Source organism: Euprymna scolopes, chromosome 8 (genome assembly GCF_053919585.1).
Source record: "Euprymna scolopes isolate OS-2025 chromosome 8, ASM5391958v1, whole genome shotgun sequence".
In the NCBI taxonomy this organism is placed as follows: domain Eukaryota; kingdom Metazoa; phylum Mollusca; class Cephalopoda; order Sepiida; family Sepiolidae; genus Euprymna; species Euprymna scolopes.
This window is the reverse complement of record NC_136489.1, coordinates 40,980,965-41,005,514: the sequence shown is the minus strand read 5'-3', so window position 1 is coordinate 41,005,514 and position 24,550 is coordinate 40,980,965. Positions and strand designations below refer to the sequence as shown.

Below are 24,550 nucleotides of genomic sequence, written 5' to 3'. Positions count from 1 at the left end.
AGAGAGAAAGAGAGTGGGGATCGACGAAGAGAGAGAGAGAGAGAGTGGGGATCGACGAAGAGAGAGAGAGAAAGAGTGGGGATCGACGAAGAGAGAGAGAGAGGGGATCGACGAAGAGAGAGAGAGTGGGGATCGACGAAGAGAGAGAGAGTGGGGATCGACGAAGAGAGAGAGAGAGTGGGGATCGACGAAGAGAGAGAGAGAGTGGGGATCGACGAAGAGAGAGAGAGAGTGGGGATCGACGAAGAGAGAGAGAGAGTGGGGATCGACGAAGAGAGAGAGAGAGTGGGGATCGACGAAGAGAGAGAGAGAGAGTGGGGATCGACGAAGAGAGAGAGAGAGAGAGTGGGGATCGACGAAGAGAGAGAGAGAGTGGGGATCGACGAAGAGAGAGAGAGAGAGTGGGGATGGACGAAGAGAGAGAGAGAGAGTGGGGATGGACGAAGAGAGAGAGAGAGAGTGGGGATGGACGAAGAGAGAGAGAGGGTGGGGATCGACGAAGAGAGAGAGAGAGTGGGGATAGAGAGAGTGGGGATAGAGAGAGAAAGAGAAAAATAAGAGAGACACACAGAGTAAGGAAAAGAAAAGGGAGGGAAAATTAGAGTGACAAGTAAAGAGAGACTGGGGATTGACGAAGAGAGAACCAGGAGGTGGACGAAAAGAGAGAACGGGGGGTAAACAGAGAAAGAAAGAGAGAGAGAGAGTGGGGATCAACGAAAAGATAGAAAGAGAGAGAGAGAGAGTGGGGCTCGACGAAAAGATAGAAAGAGAGAGAGTTGGGATCAACGAAAAGATAGAAAGAGAGAGAAAGAGTTGGGATCAACGAAAAGATAGAAAGGGAGAGAGTGGGGATCGACAAAAAGATAGAAAGAGAGAGAGTGGGGATCGACGAAGAGAGAGAGAAAGTGGGGATCGACGAAAAGATAGAAAGAGAGAGAGTGGGGATCGACGAAAAGATAGAAAGAGAGAGAGTGGGGATCGACGAAAAGATAGAACGAGAGAGAGTGGGGATCGACGAAGAGAGAGAGAAAGTGGGGATCGACGAAGAGAGAGAGAAAGTGGGGATCGACGAAGAGAGAGAGAGAGTGGGGATCGACGAAGGTAGAGATAGAGAGAGTGTGGATCGACGAAGAGAGAGAAATAGTGGGGATCGACGAAGAGAGAGAAAGAGAGTGGGGATCGACGAAGAGAGAGAGAGAAAGAGAGTGGGGATCGACGAAGAGAGAGAGAGAAAGAGAGTGGGGATCGACGAAGAGAGAGAGAGAAAGAGAGTGGGGATCGACGAAGAGAGAGAGAGAGAGAGTGGGGATCGACGAAGAGAGAGAGAGAGAGTGGGGATCGACGAAGAGAGAGAGAGTGGGGATCGACGAAGAGAGAGAGAGAGAGTGGGGATCGACGAAGAGAGAGAGAGAGAGTGGGGATCGACGAAGAGAGAGAGAGAGAGTGGGGATCGACGAAGAGAGAGAGAGAGAGAGTGGGGATCGACGAAGAGAGAGAGAGAGAGAGAGAGTGGGGATCGACGAAGAGAGAGAGAGAGTGGGGATCGACGAAGAGAGAGAGAGAGAGAGTGGGGATCGACGAAGAGAGAGAGAGAGGGGATCGACGAAGAGAGAGAGAGAGAGAGGGGATCGACGAAGAGAGAGAGAGAGAGTGGGGATCGACGAAGAGAGAGAGAGAGTGGGGATCGACGAAGAGAGAGAGAGTGGGGATGGACGAAGAGAGAGAGAGAGGGTGGGGATCGACGAAGAGAGAGAGAGTGGGGATCGACGAAGAGAGAGAGAGAGTGGAGACTGACGAAGAGCGAGGGAGAGAGAGAGAGAGTGGAGATTGGCGAAAAAGAGAGGGAGGGTGGGAAGAAAAGTAGTCACGTGAGGGGAGAAAAGTAAAAGAAAGAGGGTGAGAAGAAAAGGGAAAGAAAACGGAGAGATCAGTGTAAGAAAAGAGAGAGGGGGGCTAACAGGAAGATAAAGAAGGAGAGAGAGAGCGAGACAAAAAGGATACAAAGAGAAAGATGAAAAGGAAGAGATGGTGGAAAAGTGGGAGAAAAAGAAGAGAAAGCGAAGAAAAAGAGAGGGAGAGAAAAAAAGAACGAAATTGAAAGAGTGAGAGACAGAAAGACGGGAAATAAAGAAAGGGGGGTAAAGAAAAAGGGGATAAAGAAAGAGGAGGTAGAGATAGGGAGAAGGAGAGAGAAGAAGAGGGGGAAAGAAAAAAGATTGGAAGATAAATGAGAGAGAGAGGGGGGGGGAAACAGGTGGAGAGATTGAGGAAGAGAAAGACATAAATAGAAAGTGAAACAGAAAAATGACAAAAGAAAAGAAAATAGAAACTGATGACAGAAGGAAAGAGTAAAGGAAAAAAGTTTAAAGAAAAAAGGAGTAAAAGACTTGGTGTAAAAACGGGTAGAAACAGTGAAAGATAGTAAAAAATAAAAAATAAACAAAAATACAAAGGAAAGAAAGAAAATAATAATCAACGACAAAAAACTTTCTAAATGGCCGAATGGTCAAAATTGATTAATTCTCAAACTGACCAGAACTCAAGAAAATCTTAATAAGATTTTGCCGGTTTTTTTTTTTTGTAACTTCTTGTTTGTTGAAAAAAAAAAAAGGAAAAAAAAAACAAAAAAAAAAAACTAAGTCTTGTGTCTGGTTGCTGTGCAGTTAGCAATTAGCCAGTCAACCGGCCTTTGTGTCTTCATTCAACAACATTTACTCGTTTAAGTAGATAAAAAGGAATTCGGTATTTTTATGGCAAATGCTCGACTAAACTCAAATCTACTGTTTCTCTTTGCCAAACTTTCACAAAAAATACTCGACTAGCTAGACCCACTATAAACGATTTCCCCCGATTAGTGCGGACTCCCAAGTAAAAAATTAGGTGAAAACACACACACAATACGATCAAATGCAAAACCATTGCAGACACTCAAATTTAAATTAACTATGACAGACCATCGAAATATAATTTCTCACGTAAGCGTGATAAACCACCTCATCCAGCACTCTACGAATACCTTCTGGAGAGTATTATTTTTGAAAGAAAATAAAAAAATAAAAATCTAAAGTGAAATCTTAGTATAATTTCATACTACAACTTCTCGTTAATCTATCTCAGAAATTGTCTCCACTGTAACAATTTTCGTAGTTAGAATAAATATTTTTAAAATTAAAGAAAATAAAATATATTTTTTAATGATGGGAAGGAAAAGAAAACTAAAAAAATAAGCTAGTCTGAACCAAGTATCGATATGCGGGAGAGATTGCTATTCAAGTCTGAGAAGATAACTATACATTTTGAATTAAGAATAATGATTAGAATTGAATTAATGGCGAAATCTTTAGGATTTTGGGAAACATTTAATAGGATTTGATTTATCTTTTTATATGAAATCGTGTATGATATCTTTCAAAATTGATATGAGATCACTTTTTTTTTAAAAGTAAAAACACGAACACAAATATATAACAGTTACTAATTATATTTATGAAACTCATTTTTTGTTAAACTTTCTGTTTTCGTTCTTATTTTTATTATTTGTTTTCGCCAGTTGTGGCTGCAGCAAAGATGGAGAGTATGGCGTCTACCTTTGCAAATTCCCAGTGTGTACACTGTGGAGTTCCATTCCAACCTTTCCTCCGTCGAACTGTCTGTGCGTGTTTGTGTGGTGATGCATGTCGAAATAAATCAATTACTCGCATGTTTGTATTTAAGTTATACATAAATAAATAGAGCGACCGACTCCTATGCCGAGGCGCTAACTAGTAAGCATCAGAAAGGCGGACAGCTATCTTGTCACACTAATAAGGGTTTGATATAATTGATATATATGTATGCATAATAAATATATATATATATATATATATATATATATATAAAGTGTTTTTTAGAAGTGGCGAAGTTTAAATTAACACATGTTTCTTATACAAAGATGTGGTTTATTTAAAACATTAATGTTTGGCATTTATAATTTAAATGCTATTTCGAAGATGCAGCTCGCGCGTACATAACTAATCTAGAGGTTGAATTTTGAAAACTCGAAGCATTAAAGTATGCTGCATTTTCCTAATAATGCGTCGAATGTTGCCTTCCATGTCTATTGTGTCTGGTTTATCAGCGTAGACATAGGGCCTTACATATCCCCAAACAAAATAATTTAACGGGGTTACATCGAACGAAGGAGATTGCCAGTTGACAAGTCCATTTCATTAAATTATTCGTTCATCAAATGTTTCTTTCAGTAATCTGATCGTATCGCGCGCTGTGTGGCATGTGGTTCCTTCCTGCTGAAACTACATAAGTTGCCAAATGAAGCTCAACTGAAAATAACTGATAATTCCAAAATATGCAATTAAATAAAATAGAATTGACAACCTATAAAAACAACATATATATATATATATATATATATATATATATATATATATATATATACATATATATATATATATATATATATATACATATATATATATATATATATATATATATATATATATATAAGCAACGTTAAGCCTGGCTAGTACTAGATGGGGGTGCAATTTGGGATTTCTAGATGCTGCACGTGCTCTACGCTTATCTCTGCATTTTTCCAGTCTTCCTGAACCTCTACTTACCATTGGTATTTAACAGTCGTGGTTTGAGATTGCACAATTCTTGCCACCAAAATTTCACGCGCAGGCACCATTACAGTGTGTATCTACATAGTCTGTTAAGACTCAACGAAGCTACCAAATTATATATATATGAAAACCTTATTAGGACTATGAAGTAGACTTGTCTGCTCGCTAGTTCATTTATTTGTTTATTAGGCTTGTAATACTTTAACAAAATCCTTATTAGTAATTTTCCCTCACGAATGTAATGCCCCAGATGGGGAGCGACATACACACTAATATATATATATATATATATATATATATATATATATATATATATATATATATATATATATATATATATATATATGCCGTACTTTGGGATAATTGCGCCAACTAACTAAAAGTGCTCTTTTGGCAACCACGCATATAAAGACCACTTTTTTTAGTTGACACAATTACCCCCGGATTTGGCGCAGTTACTGCAAAGTACGGTATATATTGTTAAAGATATGATTATTTATAGACACGTGTTTCGTCGTTATACGACTCATCAGCGTGAATGAACATAGCGGTATATGAATTACTGGCCTAATCCAAGCTCATAATTGGATAGGTCTTTTATATCGACGTATTCATTTCGGCTGCGATACAATTGATGAGAAAACACTACCTGAATGTTGAGAATAATTTTAACTCATCAGTATGATGACCTCTGTAAGGGAGCAACACGCACACTAATACATATTAGTAATAAAAACGAGGCATAGAAAAATAATAGAATAAAATGGAATTAAAGAGAAATAGAGAGAGGAGGAGAGGAGGAGAGGAGACCGAGAAAGAAGAAAGATGAATAAGAAGTGACATCTCAACCATAGTCGTTAATTAAGTAAGTGGGGAAAATTGTGATAAAATAAAGGGGAATGTTGGCTGAAGTGGGATTACTTTTTTCCATGCCGTGCGGTTTGGGGATAGCGAGGCTTGCCTAACCCTGCCATGCGTGTGACAGGCGGGTATTAGATGTGATTCGGACGCCACCCGGCTGGAACGGGATATCCCATCATTCTTGTCGTACGGATGACGAAAACCCGCCGAAAGTGTGTGTGTGTGTGTGTGTGTGTGTGTGTGTGTGTGTGTGTGTGTGTAAATGTGACGAGAGAGAAAGAGTTAGAGACAGGGGGATACGTGTGTGCGTTGGGGAAGAAGTGTAATGTTTAAAGGGAAAAAACAAAAGAAGTAGAAAAATTATGAGTAATATATTTGACAAGGAAGGGACAAGGTAACGAAAACGAACCCAGAAGGAGGCCAACAGCGGAAATAGATTAAGGGGAGAGAAAGGAGAGCACGCACAGATTAATAAGATGCGAAGCGAGAGACGAGCAAAATTGCACCGATGGTATAAGAGTAGGTAAGAAGAACACTTCCCCCGAGATTCGTCCTCTCTCTCAGATATATATATATATATATATATATATATATATATATATATATATATATATATATATATATATATACACACTCAATAAATAACTATTTTATCTGTAAATAAATACTCTAAGCAACAAATATGTGTATGTACATATATATATATATAATGGGTGTGTGTACATACATATATATTGATGTTTGTATACTCCTACCCCCCCCAAAAAAAAACCCGGCGATAATGCACATGTTAAGGAAACTCGTGCGTATGTAATGGGAGCCTACTCTCCTAAACTCAGGAGAGCTGATTAATACCAGCAATGTTATCGACGAAAAATAACAAAAACGTCTTTCTCTCTTTCTCATATATATATATATATATATATATATATATATAAGTTCAGGTCAGTAAAACAGTGATTAAGATGATTCTTATCTTCATTATTTATGCTAGGTCAAGTTGTTGAATTTAGTGATGAATGCGTTGATAGAATTGGAATACAATATTATGAGATCCATTTATCAAAGTCTATTCGAGAATAAGGATGAAAGAATTCCAGGTATCCGGCGAAACACAGCGATGATCATTAACGGCGGAAATTAGGTAAAATTTGATTATTTACGAGAGCGGCTCAATAATTGTTTACATTAGAATTGAAAATGGCCATTTTATATTAAGCTGAGAAGCAGTCATGCGGTACTGTGTTCCACACGCGGGTAGTTCTAGGAAAGAAACTTTGTTCATGGAAGTTTAATTTTGTATTATTTACAAATAAAGATTAAGAGAAATTATTGACAATGGTTGTAGCTAGACGAGTGGTTGATGAGAATGTTTTATAGTGGGGACCAAAGATTGAAGTTCAGTCGAGCATCTGCCATGAAAATAACGATAGAGAAGAAATAGATTTGCAATGAAATATAGCAACTGGAACCCACCTCATAAATAAAGAAATAAATGCGGGTAACATGGTACGGAAACAAAAATCAAAGAGGACTCCCGGACAATGCTGGATAGGGTTAGAAAATAAATGAATCGTAAGCATTAATAGTTGAATGCTAAAATAAAAAGGTGTACGAAAAGTGACTGAAAGGGATCCAATAATCTTAATTCCAAAATCTAGCAGTTCGAGGGAACAACCTATTTGAGTAGAAGACTTCCCTTCATCTCAATCCATCCAGCGCGACCGTAGCCGAGATTGGATTCACTACACGAGCTTGTAGTGTACCTATTTACAATGCCTCCCCACGGGACAGAGTTAGACACCAGGGTCGGTTTTTAATGTGGAGAAAAGGTACAAAAATAAAAATTGTCTCAGTATTCAAATCTTGTCAGTAGCTGAATACTTGATGCTTCGCTGCTATTTTACCTCGTGGTATATACAGCGCCTCGCCTTCCCAAATGGTACTGGCCAGGCTCAACGTTCCTTAACTTCGGTGATCTGACGAAAACCGGTGTGTCAACGTGATTGTGCCGTAATCTAGGGATATCTAAATTACAAGGGCGAGGTTTTGCGGCTTGTCAGGTTAGTCGAGGGTATTTACGTAGAGGTGGTACGAGGGCTTAAACTCCGTCGGAGCACTTTCCATTAAAATACTTGTAAAATAGGCACAGAGATGCAGCATTTCGTCGATGGGACAGAAGGTGGAGTTTGGTTGACAATGGTGTACCTATTGGCTACTCTTTCTTGAACTATGTCTAGAAATGATAGACTAATAACAGATTGATCTGCCCATATGTGGCAACAATACTCCATGCGAATGGTGGCTTTGTAAAAATACAGGATACTTTCAAATGTACTTGTCCAGCACGACACACAGAGAGAGAGAGAGAGAGAGAGAGAGAGAGAGAGAGAGAGAGAGAGAGAGAGTCTACCTCCTTTGCAGCACCCTTGGTCATACCCTCTATGTTTCCTTTTAACATTTTATGGTTTCTTTTAACGCTTAGCTGAGGAGTTTGAACGAAGAGCTTTTTAAGTAAGAACTCCATTGATGAAATTTTAATCATATTGTGAAATTTGAACAATAAACAAGTAAATAAGGCCAACATGTCTAAAGTTTTATCGAGTTATGGCCCCTCTTTATCAAAATTTGGGAATCTGTTGATTTTGTGGGGATTTTACCCGAGGAATACATTTCAAAAAGATCCTAACATATAGAAAGACAGAAATTCCTTCTAAATTTCAAGTTCCTTTGTCTAATGGCTTAAAAAATTATTAGAGTACACATTGGCAGGCGCATCTGCATATACAGAGACGAGATAGCGCTCATCATAGAATGATGCGCATGCGTAGTTGCATGCAAAACAAAAAATGGAAGGGGAATTAGAGTGAAGAGAATTGAGTTATAAAGTGAAAAACAAAGAGGAAATGATAGAAAAAGAAATAAAAGTTAAGAAAATGGTGGACATAAAACGCAAGCAAAACAAAACGAGTGAAAGAGATGGGCAGAGAGAAAAGGAAAGTGAAACGGAGAGAAAAAGAAAGAAAAAAGTGATAGAGGGGGTAGATAGCACTAATGTAGAAAGTGATAGACAAAAAGAGAAGAGGGGAATAAAGGAAAGGATATAAAATCACAAAAACGAGGAATAGAATAAGCGGTAAAAGGAATCGATAATACGGAAGCAAAACGAAAAGAAAAAAAGAAAAAGATATGAAGTTATGATTAAAACGGTGACAGGAAGAAGGAAATATGAGAAAAAGAGAGAAAGAACAAATGAGAAAAATGATAGTGTTTAGAAGAGAGTGGATGAAACAAATACAAACAGAAAGAAAGAAAAAACGACAGATAGATAGAGATTCAAGAACAGAGTGGATAAAACAAATGCAAATAAACAGAGAGAGAAAGAGAGAGAGAGAGAGAGAGAGAGAGAGAGAGAGAGAGAGAGAGAGAGAGAGAGAGAGAGAGAGAGAGAGAGAGAGGATTAAAACCGTCCAGCACGAAAAGATGAGAGGAAAAGTGTGCAGTCGATAAAGAGCCAGTTCGACCCGGTGGAGTCGAATGGAACGGAGATAACGTGAGAGATGGACAGTTCTAGTTGAACGCCCAAAATAATGATTCTTCTGCCTTCACGGCCTGTTAGTCGGCAAGCTCTACTGCCACTGCCTCACAGACATCGGGGTCTTCACCGTTCCTACTTGGATAATTGGAAAAAAAGAAAAGAGAAAAAAGAGGATGGAAGTAGAAGGAGAAGCAGGAGGAGGAGGTCTAGATCCAAGATGGCTATCGGCCGACCCGGGACATAACCTCCACGAGGGAGCGATTACGGTCTGTCACCATATTAGTGAAGATGAAAAATTGCAAAACTAGAACGTTTAAACAACAAATTAAAATCCGATAAAAAAAAAAGAAAAAAAAAAAAGAAAAACGAAAAATACTTTATTTTTAAGAAAAAGAATTTTAAAATCGCATTTTTTTCTTTTCTCAAGGGAATAAGAAAATAAACAAATAATATCCACACTAATAGGTCCCGCTTTGTCAACTAAGCTCCAACCCAAGTCCCATCGCCGCAATTTTGCATCCTTGTATTTATTTTACAAGTATGGAATATGCTTTGATGATCTCATTGCGGTTGTGCCCCCCCCCTCGATGTACATACCTCTGACAGACCCGCTGTGCAAAATCACACCCCTTCACTGTTGAGGTCCCTAAATACCGGAAAGCTTTCTACTCTAATAGTTTCTTCCCGCGAACAGCTAGACTTTGGAATTCCCTCCCTGCTACCTGCTTCCCTGACTGTCGTGATATGCAAAAAGTTAAATGTAACATAAACCAGCATATTCCCAATAGCATGGTCCAAAATAGTAGCCCCATTACGTCCAAGTGGCGATATGCCTTGTTTGGGATGAACATGACTAAAAAAAAAAAATACATTATACGGTATAGACAACAAAACGAAAAAGTGGTAACAAAAAAACAAAAATATGGCAAATAAATGTCACCAAAGGCAAGATTAGTTACTTGTTTTACTTACCTGCACAAGTTTTTATCTGCCTGTTTAACTTATATAGAAGCATTTATTTAATTCAAAAGAAAAGTAGTGGAAAGTGTTAAGTTAAAAGGAGTCTCAATAATAGCGCAAAAATCGGAAATTAAACAAAATGCTAATAGAAACCTATGAAATAAATGCCACAAATCGTGCTAAAATGTAATGCTAGACCATTTCTTAAATTTTCGATTTTAAACGTGATCGCGACTTCCCACGTGATCATCGAGTGTCAGTCATTTCTTTCTTTTTGTTGTTTTAACTTAAGACTGGACACTACTTCTGCTTAAAATCCAAAATACTAATGAGTTTCTTCTAAAAACTAAAATAAAACTTGTCTTAAAGAACAAATTATTTATTATTATTCTTTGATGTTTATATTAATTTTTATATATTTATATTATTATTATTTTATACTTTTGTTTTATTTTTTGTTATTATGTTAATATTTTTTATTTGATATTTCTATATATTTCTTTATATTTATGTTTTTGTTACATATTTTATGTTTTTGTTTTATTTTATATATTTTGTTTTACTTTTATATATCTTATTTTATTCATGTAATACTGCTAATAATATAATAATAATAACAACAACAACAACAACAACAACAACAACAACAACAACAATTCTATTTGGATCCTGAGAGGGAAAAGTTAATTCCAAGGATAACAAAACATGTTGAAAAAATAAGCAAATAATTGCAATAGAAACACAGCATGCACAAAAAAAAAAAAGGAAATATCTTCTCCCCCCCACACACACTCTAAAAAAACAACAAAGTCTATCTTGAAATCATTCAATCTATTTTTACCCCATTCCCACTGCCAAGACATTTTTAACCTCCTGGCGCACTTTTTCTGTACCATTCTATTTCCTGCCCCCCACCCAACAGAACCACTTCATTTCATTAAAATCACAAACTAGATCCACACCGTAATAGCGTAATAGTTCTCTCCCTTTCCAGATATGTCGTTTCTTATCGTTAGAGAGCAAGATAGACAGTTACGCTCGTGTGTGTGTGTGTGTGTGTGTGTGGTTGCTTGTCCCTTTCGTGGCTGGATTGTGTTTCCTCGAGGCAGACCACGATTAGCCTCCTGCCTACAAATTATAGCGGCAAACATGTAATTTGCCGATGGTGTTTCGAAAAAAGGAGGGACCCCCTAAATGAAACGACGCCCGACCCCCTTCGCCATCCAACCGCCATGACGGACAAGCCATTTGTTACCGACTCGCAGACTCTTGCATCTCCACCCTACCCCTGAATTTTCCCTTTTCCTTCAGCTTGTTCCGCACATCACCAGCCCTCATTTCCTTTCCCCCATTCTTCTTACCGTTTACCTCCATTTCCCGTACTGTCCGAGTTGGGTAGAGTTCTCTCTGCTAGTTCGTCCGGGATCCATAGACGATTCGCGGTTTACATCTGCTGTCTACATTGGCCACTATGTGAACCACGATGCAGGTTCGCTACGGGTTTCACCTTACAATTACATTCGACACCTGTCTTATAATTGTGGGTCAGATTTATATTAAAAAAACGCGGTGTTGAAAGGGTCGACAGAGACCTTGCAATAATATCATTTTTGTAGCTAAAAAACTAGTTTCATAATACACATTTGAATGCCTATTAGACATTATTCTCGAATGTCTAAGCTCTCTCAACAGAACAACCTAGCATGCGAATACTTTTCACTATAAGTAAATCCTGACTAAATATTCAAAATTACATAACATTTGTGACCCCCAAAAGATTTCAATATGGCTAACTAACACTGGCTTATACACGAAATTGTGCAAATTTTCTAAGATATGTTACTTCAAGACTAGATGAAATATTATCCTGGAATCCAGTAAGACCAAGAGGCAAGAAAGATATACTATAGCATATTTAAATGGCAATTGAGGGAAAGGAAAATTATGTTCTCGAATTCTTTGCTGTTTCGGGAAGTAAAGGAGAACTTTCATAGAATATTCGAATATCTAACCATCTTCTATAATATAAATCTCACCTATCTGTTTAAATGTACGTATATATGTATGTTTGTATGTCTGCCTAAAACTTTCGACAGAGGCGACGGATTTTCACGCGATCAGTATCGTTTTGAAGCTTAACCCTTCGGACGACAAATATCGAAGAATTGGCTAAATACATTAATTCTTTCACCCGCAACTGGGCACTTTCCTAGAGGGAAAGGTCGCTTTTGTTTCGCCGATCTTTTCGAAAGTCATCCCCTCTTTTCGATTGACTAGCCTTAATTTAAACATTCGTCACTTCCGGTTTGGGGATGGGCGAAACAGCAAAGACGTCACTTTTTTCCACGCTGTTTTCCTCCTTCGCCATACGGGTTCAAGCCTGCCTTCCTACTACCACTTTTTTTTTTTGCTCAACACACCTCCAAACACCCGGGCAACGCGGAGCACCAACACGTGTGTGTGAGAGAGAGAGAGAGAGAGAGAGAGAGAGAGAGAGAGAGAGAGAGACAGAGAGAGAGAGAGAGAGAAGGACGGTATAAAATAAGAGTGAGAAGAGAGAGATGGGAAGAGCAGGTTTAGAAAATAGATATTGGATAATATTGGAGTGTGAGAATAATATGCACTACTTATGTGAGAGAGAAAGAGAAATCTATAGTCATATTCAAGAGAAATAAAGAGAGAGAGAGAGAGAGAGAGAGAGAGGGGGATATAGAAGGCTTTGTATTTGAGATACTGGATGATAGTGAATATTTAAGGAAGAAAGTGAAGAAATTGTAAGATTAGAATCAGAATAGAAATAATACACACACACACACATATATGTATCTCGATCAATCGATACTCCCCTTCTGTCTCGAGAGGCAATGGGATACCTCTGTAAGGGCAGTTGCGCGTATATATTTGTGAGGGAAGGATTGCGCAATCTCCAACCAAACCTCTCCTGAATCGACACTACTTGGACTTATTGGCAAAGAGAGGCCCAAGACTGACTGAAAACAACGCCAAGATAAGCGGAGAGCACACAGAGCACCTGGAATTCCCAAATGGTTACCCATTTTAGTACCGACCAGGCTCAACATTGCTTAACTTTGGTGATCTGATATGAACGGATGTGTCAACGTGATTATGCCGTATATCCCATCCAGAGAAATACCGACTGCTTCTTTTTTCCTCTTAACTACCTACTTTATAAATAAATAAATTATATATATATATATATATATATATATATATATATATATATATATATATGAGAGAGAGAAAGAAAGGGTAGATAGAGCGTTAAAAGGAGAAAAAAAGCAGTCGATATTTCTCTGGATAGGATATTTGATACAAGCTATAAATTATGTATCTATTATACAAAAATCTCCAGTGTTGATGACTTTATAAAATATTCAATGCAAGCAATTATTCCACTTCTTACTCCAACAATATGATTCATTTCATATGATCTACACGATTTGACTAGGACACAATCAAGTGCGACGGATGTGACAAGATCTTATCATCTCGAAATGGGAACGTTTCAGTGCGCGTTGACAAAGATCCAGCCATTGACTCACTCCTCGCGTAGAATTAAAAGCCAATATGCGAGATTATCTACCAAATATGACTATCTTTCCTGCAATATGTCATTAAGTATTCAATTATATTTAGTGTATATAGTAGAGCATCTGTTAGGCACGGCTATCTTTATGTAAACGAATAGAGCACTCCTTGGCTGCGTGTGTTGTTTATATGAAGAGTAAGGTTGTTTTTTTTTGCTCGCTTGTGCTGATGGCGCAGTGGATAGAGGTTAGAATTGTTAAAAACAGAGTTTCAATTTCATTCTGAAACACTGTTTCTACCTACAATTAAGCACTGTGATACAATGAGCCAGTATGTTGTTGAATGATATTTCCACAGTCAAACAACGTCGCAGCTCATAAGAGCCATGACAGCCAACAAACCGGAAGTCAAAGACTCGAAGAGATTGATGGATATATACAGAGAGAAGGAGAGAGAGAGAAGGAGAGAGAGAGAGAGAAAAGGAGAGAAAGAGATAATTTATCAGTGCGTATTTATGTAAGTATATATTAATGAAACTTTTTTTTTCCGTGATTATAGTTTGTATATCATTAAATTGTTTTTCATATCAAATTATCAACTCTATTAGCATTTACACTATTGAGTTATTTAAAACAGAAAAATTCTCATCATTTTAGTTTGCTGGGACTGGAATATCCTACCGTATGCTAGACAATTACTCGCGATTTCAAACACTCCAACCGATAGACGTTTTAAAGATTTTAACCGACCCTTTAAGTGCAATCGTTCGAATCTCTCTTGCACTTGGTTCGCTGGATATATTTTCCAGGTAGTTTTTAAAATGTTTTTTTGAGGAGTTCGCTTGCTCGTATAATTAGCGGAATGGTGTAGATCTTTCTACGATTCTAGTTTGTTTACATGTTGTTTACATAGTTTTTGTATTTCATTTTTTTTCTTCTGATTATTTTGTTCTCATATCGAATGCCAGACATTCACCCACTATTTCAGGCAGTCTAACCGATAGATTATTTAAGATTTCAACCACTCGGTTATGTGCAATTGCTTGTATGTCTTTTGCACTTAGTTCACCGGGTATATACTACAGGTAGTTTTTAAATGATTTTTTAGTTTAATTACTCTTATAATTACAAGAATGTTGGAGATCTTTAAATTCCAGTGTATGTTTATGTCGTACATAAGACTTTTGTGTTATCTTCTCTATTCTACAAGCTTCGTGTGAACTTAAAAACACACACGCTCGTGCGCACGCGTGTTTGTGTGTGTATGATGTAAAACGAGAGTATTTATAGCGAAACAATAATACAATGCGACAAAGTCATAAAAAAATTGTGTTTAATATTTCCAATTTCCTCTTTCACGACAATTGATGAATGTTGCCGCTTCATTTTAAATAATAATAAAATAAGAATAAACAAATAAAAACAAATAAAAACAAATAAAAAACAAATAAAAACACTAAAGAAATCAGCGAATGATTAATGAAGACAATACTTACTTGGAACCGTCGCATATCTCGAGGGTTACCGGCATTTTTCAAACAATTCTGATTGCACTTCATGAAAAACTTGAGAAAAAATCTGAAAATAAACGAAAATCAAATGACAGAATTTTTTAAGGAAAAATAGTTCTAATCAAGTAAATCACAAAGAGAACACAGACCCCCGCCACCACAAATCGATTAAAAATTATGCTTGTCAGCGACAAAGGTTTTATATATATATATATATATATATATATATATATATATATATATATAAAGGAATTTGGTAGTGTGTGTGTGTGTGTGTGTTCGTTCCCTATTGACTTCTAAACGGATGGGCCTATTTTTTACAAAATTCAGGCAAATGTACTTTATGTGTCTTGCAGAGTTTTAAGTAGGCATAGTATCGGAATCTCTTTAGTGATAATGTAAAAAAATTCGATGAAAGGAACTGGAAGAAGGATCTTGACTACAGTGCATTCGAGAAGTTTCATTACCTCACAAGCAGAATGGCCCGGCATATAAAATAAACAAATTCTTTGATATTACAGGGGGGGGGGCGTTCGACATAAGCGTTTCTGTTTAGAGCACAATTAATATTTAACTTTTGCGCTTTAAATTTAATTAAATACAGCATATTTAATAATAATTTTATAAAATCAACAGTAGTTCTCTACAGTGCAATTTAGACTATAATGTATTGTGAACTGAATAACTGCGAAAAGACATGTGAAGCTTAATCCAGTAATTTTTTTATATAAGATCGATTTCAGTGTACAGTTTATAGTCGCTATACATACCAGTTTGTTCAACATGTCGCCGATTCAATGATGCTAACAATATAAGCACGTTTACTTGCTTCTACTCTTGATATATTGGTTCCAAAGACCTACGGCTTCTATTGATCATAGAAAGAAGACAGGCGGGACTAAAGTATGCGACCCAATGGTGTGAGGCAGACTGAAATGGAAAGAATCGACAGATTAAATTCTTCATATTCTTTCTTGAATGCGATGAGCCTGAGAACAGCACCAAAGTTTACAGATTGGCCAGATCACATCGACATAGTTTATCTATCGCGCCAGGCTATGAACTTAAGTGATGGGGTAATGCGAGCGCACCCATTTGCCGTGATAATGTCCTGATTACCAGAAAACACTGACATGGAACACACGGTGCAGGCAAAGGCTAAGAAACAGTTCGCCACGATCCATTTGCCCATCCCTCAACCCCTTTTGGAGAGTGTAGGTTAGATAGAAGATTGCGGGGAGTGCTTGACCTTATGCAAATGATACCTGAGAACAAATGGAACTAAATTACTTTGACAAAAAAATCGATTCAATTTTAATTGTGTATATATATATATATATATATATATATATATATATATATATATATATATATATATGCCCAGTTATAGTTATTCAAGAGAGACACCTCATGAAATTATTAAGAGTTCTCAATAAAAGAAGAGCAAGATATATTTTTATTGATATGGATAAATTTATAAGATGGCGACACTGGTTATACTAACCCTTTAGATAGATGGTTGATTAAAACCACAACTCCTTGTCAGGCGGTTTAGAAAATGGTTTGTCTTCCACAGAAGAAAAATTTGAAGTCTTAAGAACTGGTTTTCTTCTGTGGAAGACAAACTTTTTAAGTTGCCTGACGAGGAATTCTGGCTTTAACCATCTATCCAAAACATTAGTATGTCCACTATTGCGACCGTATACATTTGTATCTCTCTCTCTCTCTATATATATATATATATAAATACACACACACACACACTTGTAGGGAGATACGTTTATTGCCATGGAAATCCCCTATTTTTTAATCGTATCGATTGATTGATTGCATGCTGTAGTTAGAGACCCTTTCTACCGCATTGTACCAGAAGAAAACTTCACATGCTTCCCGTAGTAACCTAGTTAACAATACATTGTAGTCTACTTTGTGCTGTAGAGAAACTACTGTTAATTTTATAAAAAAATATTTGCAAATAATGGTTTCACTTTAAGTTTAAAACGCAAAAGTCAAGTGTCATGGTTCAATTGTGCTCTAAACATAACCATTACTTTTGAACGCGATGCCGTCTCATGAAAGAATTTACACTTGTTTTTATAAGCGGGGTCTTTCTGCTTGTGTGGTGATAAAACTTCTTACATGTACTTGTGATGTTAGGTTGTATAAAAGCGTTAACTTTTGTCAAAATTAGACTTCCTTCTTTAATCAGATTTGTTCGATTCTTATCGGCCGCATTACGATACAAAACTTTAATAAGAACACTCCTATACACGTCAAGTACTTTTCTGTAAAATGAAAAAAAAAATAATAATAATTGGCCGTTTCTATGACCCTGGGGAACAAACTCACACACAAAGTTCCTTTCATACAATGGTACCATGATGTGTGTATATATATATATATATATATATATATATATATATATATATATATATATATATATATATATATATGATTGCGCTTTTTGTAAAAATTACAAGAATTTCTCCAAACTAAAATAATACCTAGAGACGTACACTAACTAATAATAATAATAATGTAATAAACATAAAAAGGTAAAAATTAAAAAGAATTCACAAAATTTCCCAAATTAAAAAAAAAATAACTTGATTCAATTCTCTGTACAAACTCACAAGCAAACATACGAAGAGAAAACTTGAATGTATTACTAGATGCTATCCTCGAGTGCCTAAGGTCTCTCTGTACAGAAAGTTGACAGGACAACCTGACATGAGGATTCTTTAACACTGACTAAATATTCAAAATTACACTGGCTTTTCCGATGATTAGTGCATCTAAATTTTTCCAATGCCAATTCTGATGCCCCCAAATATTCCCAATTATTTTTAGTAATAATATCAATACACACACACACACACACACACACACACACACACACACACACACACACACACACACACACACACATATATATATATATATATATATATATATATATATATATAACGGCATAAATAAAGTAGGAATTGATTCAAACACGCATTGTACGTATTAATTCAGTATTTGGGTAGATGTCAGCTACCTCCAGATTGCACCCGTCCATTGCTTGCATACAGTCTCTCAGAGAGTAAAGGATTTCGTTGTTTTGATGAGCACACTTTTTTTTAAACACTATGAAAAATAATAAAACACTATGGATAATAATCATTTATGAAATGCAAAAATTCTTAGTGGTAGTTTAACTACTGACTTCATTATTTTTCCAGTTTAAAGACAATCATACCATTATCCTTTCAAACTAAAATTAACAATAAATAATTTTTTGATTATCTACATCATAATAAGGGTCTAAGGGGTCAATTCAATTAACACCGAAGGAAGATAACTGGTATGAAAATAAAGCAATTCTCAAGGTTTCAGATAAAAACTTAATCAGAGAATATAACAATTTCAGTTACACACACACACACACACACACACACACACACACACACACACACACACACACACACACAAAAGCTCATTTATAATAAGATTAAAGGGTAGACGAACTGATGTATACGGATACGAAGCAGAAAGTTATTGTTTTAATAGGCAAATCAAATACGTCGAGAACTGGCTTATATAAACAAAAAAATCGCCGACAAATTTTATGTTGGCGTTATCCGTTTATTAAGAACGAATTCCAAGGAAAGAAACACCGAGAGGAGAGAGAGAGAGAGAGAGAGAGAGAGAGAGAGGGAGGGAGAGAAAGTTCAAGAAGAAAGAAAGAGAACTGAAAAAATATGACTCAATAGAATTAATAAGAACATTTATTTTCAAAGAATCAGAGAACACATATCACGACGATTATTAAAAACAAAAACAAGAAAAGACGATTTCGAATTTTAAATCCTGTAAATATTCATAGACGGTGTTTTTTTCTGTATTCTTTTGAAACAACTAAAAAACATAGAAGACAAAAATATGCCTTTTCAAAGAGATTGAATCGATTATAGTAGAGTGGAATAGTAAATGATGATGATGATGATGATGATGATGAAAGAGTAAATTGTGTTAAGTGCTGACCCCTTATCAGTAATCTTTAATTTGTTGTTGGTGAAAATATTAAGGAGAGAATAAAAAAGAACAATAAAGAGAGACAAAAGATAGAAAGAGAGAGAGAGAAAGGACATATACAGAGAAAAATATTGAGAGAGAAGTCATAGAGAAAGTGAGAAAACAAATAGAGAGAAAAGTTAGAGAGAGAAAAAAGAGAAGATTAGAGAGAGGAGAAATATATTGAGAGAGAAACGATAGAGAGAGTGAGAAAAGATAAAGAAGCGGAAGAGATGAAAGGTGTTTAAGAGAGAGAGATTAAAATCCAGAAATCTTTCTTTTTATATATATATATATATATATATTTTGTACAGAAAGTTGTTAGTTGAGACAGGTCATTGGTACCGTCGGTTTCAAGCCCGATAATAAGGCCCGTTTAAGGTATCCTTATCAAGCTCTCTTCAGCCAATATTCGTCTATTGGCTGAAGAGAGCTTGATAAGGATACCTTAAACGGGCCTTATTATCGGGCTTGAAACCGACGGTACCAATGACCTGTCTCAACTAACAACTTTCTGTACAAAAAATATAAGTACGCTCTTAAAATTTGGATTTTCCTTTTAATTGAGCACTCTGCTGGAATTCTTTTTCCAAAAAAAAAACTAATCATATATATATATATATATATATATATATATATATAGAGAGAGAGAGAGAGAGAGAGCGAGAGAGAGAGAGGGAGAAAGAAAGAGGGATAAAAAGGGCTATATAAAAAGACAGTAAAGATAGAAGGGAAGCAGAGAGCAGTGATAAAAGCGAGAGAAAAAAATAAAAGGAAAACGAACAGAAAAGTATTCGAAGAAAGAAAAAAACGAACGCGATAGTATGAAAAAGAGAAGCAAATTAAAAGAGATAGAAAAGAATTAAGACAACAGAGAACTAAAAAGAAAGCACAATTGATAAGAAAATAGAGAGAGAGAGAGAGAGAGAGAGAGAGAGAGAGAGAGAGAGAGAGAGAGAGAGAGAGAAGGAAAGCAAAACTTGGGGGTGATCTAAATTGATTGAAAAAAGGCGAGTGAAATCGCAATGGCGTTTTGACATCGATTAAGGCCATTGAACGGAAGGCGATAAGATCTGACTGCGTATTGATAGCCTTACAACAGATCACTGGCCTTTCAAACGATTCATTATGCTCTTGTAAAGCAAACCCGATTGTAGACACCATGTACCCGATAATGCTCAGCATAACGAGGTAAACAAGATTCTCTTTATCGACCGAAGATAATTTTCCCTTTTTCTTTTAAAGAATCGGTAAATAGTCTACAAGTTGCATTCGAATGCTTCCATGTTTCTTTGTGTATAAATTCTATGTGAAAACATTCAAATCAAAGGTGTTGCTTATATTCTTATAATTTCGTCTAGCTGGTGATGGGCCATCCTGCCAGAGGCCAGAATTCACCTGCTATTTCAGACATTCCAACCGAGATTTTTGAATTATTCTTTCCCTTGAAGTGCAATTGTTTGTACCTCTTGCACTTGGTTCATGCAGATATATTTGCCAGGTAGTTTTCTGGAGTTCTTTTTCATGAGTCCCGTTGCTCCTATAATTATTGGAATGATGGAAATCTATTTATGTATTTCAACTGAGAGATCTTTTTAAGATTCTATCCATCCTTTTAAATTCAATACGTAAACATTAAAGTGGAAACTAAAATAAAAACCATGTGAAACAGGATTAACTCCCTTGCCTTCCCAAACGGGGTCTCGTTAACAATTAATCATTAATCACTATAATTTTGTAGAAAATGGCGGAAGTAATAATCGCCTCAAATGAATGTGGCATCAATAGAGTCGGACGCGAAATGATAGCTAAATATCAGGATCTCAAGAAGTAGTTAAAACCAACACTGTCTATGAAAGACATATCCTACCGATTGTGATAGCAACAATTCGTCTAATGAAAACAATCTAATACAGTACTAACTGAAAAATCAAACTGTAGCAGGGTAAAGATAACAGCCCTTAAAGAGACAGCATTTATTATTAAGACAAACACCGAATGTGTTTCTGCTCTGTGGAACAATCTGCCAGACGGAGTTGGGTTTACGATTAAACTACAGTTAAATATGTCCTCTTAACCAAACAAATAAAACAGTATTACTTACGTAATTGTAATGTCGAAAATAGCAATATATCCCAAAATTACAAAATTTGATGAACTAGATAATTTTTTATGTAAAAATAATTTGTACGAAAGATTGTATATTTCGTTGTTTTCTTTATACTAATAGTCAAGATATAACCGAAAACAGAGAAAAGTGAATTATCTCCCTTGCTTTTCTAAGTTCGCACGTCATTAATAGCGGCCGTCGATTCTTACCGCAATATCTATGCATTAAACTTAATAGCAGATGATCTACTCCATCAAATTTCGTAATTTTTGGATATACCAGTATTTTCGAGTTGACAATTACGTAAATAATACTGTTTCAGCTCAAAAGGGCATATTAAAAAGTTACTGCTGTAACCTAATTTTAAACAAGCACCGGAAGTTGTAACGATGCCTTCCATGTCCAAGTTTAAAGTGTCCTTGAATAAACATTCACACTGTACGTGTATGTAAATAACTTCTGCCTGTCTCCTTACATGGCGTATTGCACTCTGCTAAGTGGGTTTGAGTTCGAAACATCTCGCAGATATCGAGTTCAAGTAGTCACTAATGCTGTTACGAAATACATACGACTCCAATCTTTCACAAATCTTGATAAAATACTTGTGTTGATATATTATTAGATAAATAATCATTTACAATAGTTTGTTTCTGCATTAAATCAACCAAAATGGTTCATATGCTGCAACACAGGAAAACTAGTAGAATCTCATTAAATTGATTATTCCGACTATTATTCTCATTTTCAGTGTTATTTTCGCAACGTTTCGGTCGATCTCCAACCTTCTTCAGGTGTATTCTGTCGAACTCAAGACTTTTTTTTTCAGGAGTAGTATACTTGCGTTCTGTCAGCCATGACTGGGTAGTAATCTTAAATAATTCGAAATTATATTTTAAAGATTAAAACTCTGAGGATTAAAACTTTCAACATTCAAAAGATTGTAACATACAAGTGACTTTTTATCAAATACTTTATCCGTTACGTCACAGAATCATTACATAAAAATATAGGAATTATAATACGAGCAAGTCTATATATTTCGTCTTCAAAATTAATACGTGAAGATATTTAAAAATAAAATCATGGTTCAACTAATATACGAGTGCGTACGTTGTGGAGAATAAATAATAGCGAAAAAAGAAAATAAAAACAACAAAGAAGAGATTGTATTTAAAAATAAATCGCGCTTAAGCGTAACAAGTGTTGAGGCGTGATGATCGACGGAGTGGAACACCTTTTGCAACAAATAGCTAAACCGATATCCTGGATCCGGAATCAGCACATCTTACTCAGCAATTACAACTTCCGCCCAGACCGGAAACCCGTTTTGCGCACGCCCGTGTCGCTCGAAGTTAAACCGGAATTGCTCCAACGAGGTAAATCCTGTCAAACACTTCCTCTTTATTGACCAGTACAATCAAAAGGTAATGCAACCGAGGGGGATTGAACAATATAAAAGAAAGCATCCTTGCTTGCCGAAGTGCATCAGTAAAGTCATCAGGGATGGGGATGGTTGAAAGGGAATCGGATGCGGTTCTCCCGGAGAAAGACCAGGTCGGGGGTTTTAAAAGCAATGGGATCTTTTATAATAGCTTAATTGTACGTTTTTTTTTTTTTTTTTTTTTTTTTGTTTTTTTTTAAATCACTACTACTTAGGTAAGGTTTTCCTTTTTTTTCACATTTGTTTTGTTGTTTGTAAACGGAACGTATACACTTAGGATTGCATTATAAGCGATGTCTTCATCCGCTTTTACCGCGGCACCTCCCCCCGTCACCATCTTGTCTAATTACGGCTGTGTAAAATGCGGAAGGGGCCACCGATTAATGGAGATTATCGTTATTAACATGATCAGCGAGCCATTCATCTTTTATGAAACGTCCATTAGAGGAGAATTGAGAGCACAAGGCCGACCAGCGATCGAAGCAGACAATACCGGATGCCAGAAAAAATAGTCCGGTGTTTAAATCTGGTGAATGGTGCGGGTAAATAGAAAAGTCCTGGGTGGGCGAGTTTAATGGGATAGACAGTTAGCAACACGGGATATTTAAAAGAAAACTCCGTGGAAAATAAAAACAAACTATCGACCAAAGAAAAAAAATCAATAAACTAGAAAATAGAGACTTTTATGTAATCTAAATACCAAATGGAGGTCTATATGTCACAAACACAGATACACACACACATATATATATATATTATACAATCAGTCGAGGCATGAACTTTGTTTTTAAAGGGTTAAAAACCATACCTCGACTAAGACAAGAGGTGGGTATTGTCTCTTGCTAATATTGAATATAACTTCATTAATTATTGAGTTTGCAAATATGCAGATATGTTTTTAGAGGCAGCGAACGTTAAATTGTCTACTATTTTCTCTATTTGCGAATTTGCTAAACATCGGCTACTTTAAGTTCAGCTTGGTTTGGATAGTCATCATGTGGTTTAAGTAAGGGAAAACCACATGTCGCACAGCGCGCGATACGATCAATTTACCGAGATAAACGAATAATTTTCACGAATTAAACAAATGTAAAATGGACGCGTCTTTCGTGAATTCAACATATTTAGATTATATTCTTAAGGGTGTATATAAAGGCCCATTTTTACTCAAAAACACCAGACATAATAGACCACTTAGAAAACAATATGCGACGCGCTATTGTCGAAATACAGCCTAATTTCATGCGTAGATTTTGTGACAATTTGACCTCTAGATTACATCACATTCGCGTGAGTCGCAGCGGCAATTGTATGCAAAAACGTAATCTTAGTAATAAACCACATATTTATGTAATAAAAATATTTTTCTGTGATTTATTTTTAATTTTAAGTTCGCCGCCTCTATAAAAGATCCTAAATTAAAATAAAAAGGTGAGGAATGAAAGTTACATAGAACTTTATTAAATCATCAGTAAGGACGTAAATAAGTGAAACAAAAACACTTTAGACCATGTCATTTCGAAGCTAATTGCTGTCTTTATAATTCTGATGATACAATAAAGTTTTATGTAACTTTTATTCCCCATCTTTTTAATCTATAAATTGCTCCTCTTAACCGTGTAGAGTTTTTCTATCTTGGTAGCTTTGTTTTATTTAAGATAATATTTTCAGGTTCATTTATATATATAAAATTAAGACCAGTAAAGTTTTTAAATCATTAGATTTAAAATTAATAGTTTGATAAAATTTTTTTTTTCGTAATTGACGCGATAACTAGTTCAAATATATTAGAAAAATATAACAGAAAAAAATTTAAGCATATACAATGTCTTTTCTTTTTTTCTTTTGTTTTTCTTGCGTCCAAAATAATCTACAATTTTTTAATTTTTATTATTTGAAT

General features: G+C 36.0%; 1 protein-coding gene across 25 annotated transcripts in view; it reads right to left on the bottom strand.

The window, feature by feature from the left end:
* LOC145283523 (transcription factor collier-like) overlaps positions 1 to 24,550 on the bottom strand; it is a 581,603-nt gene that overhangs the window by 263,395 nt on the left and 293,658 nt on the right. For all 25 annotated transcript variants that reach the window (XM_080132372.1, XM_080132385.1, XM_080132387.1 and 22 more), the window contains one exon: positions 15,026 to 15,107. In XM_080132372.1, coding sequence (XP_079988498.1) covers positions 15,026 to 15,107 — 82 coding nt within the window. The remainder of the gene's footprint in view (positions 1 to 15,025; positions 15,108 to 24,550) is intronic.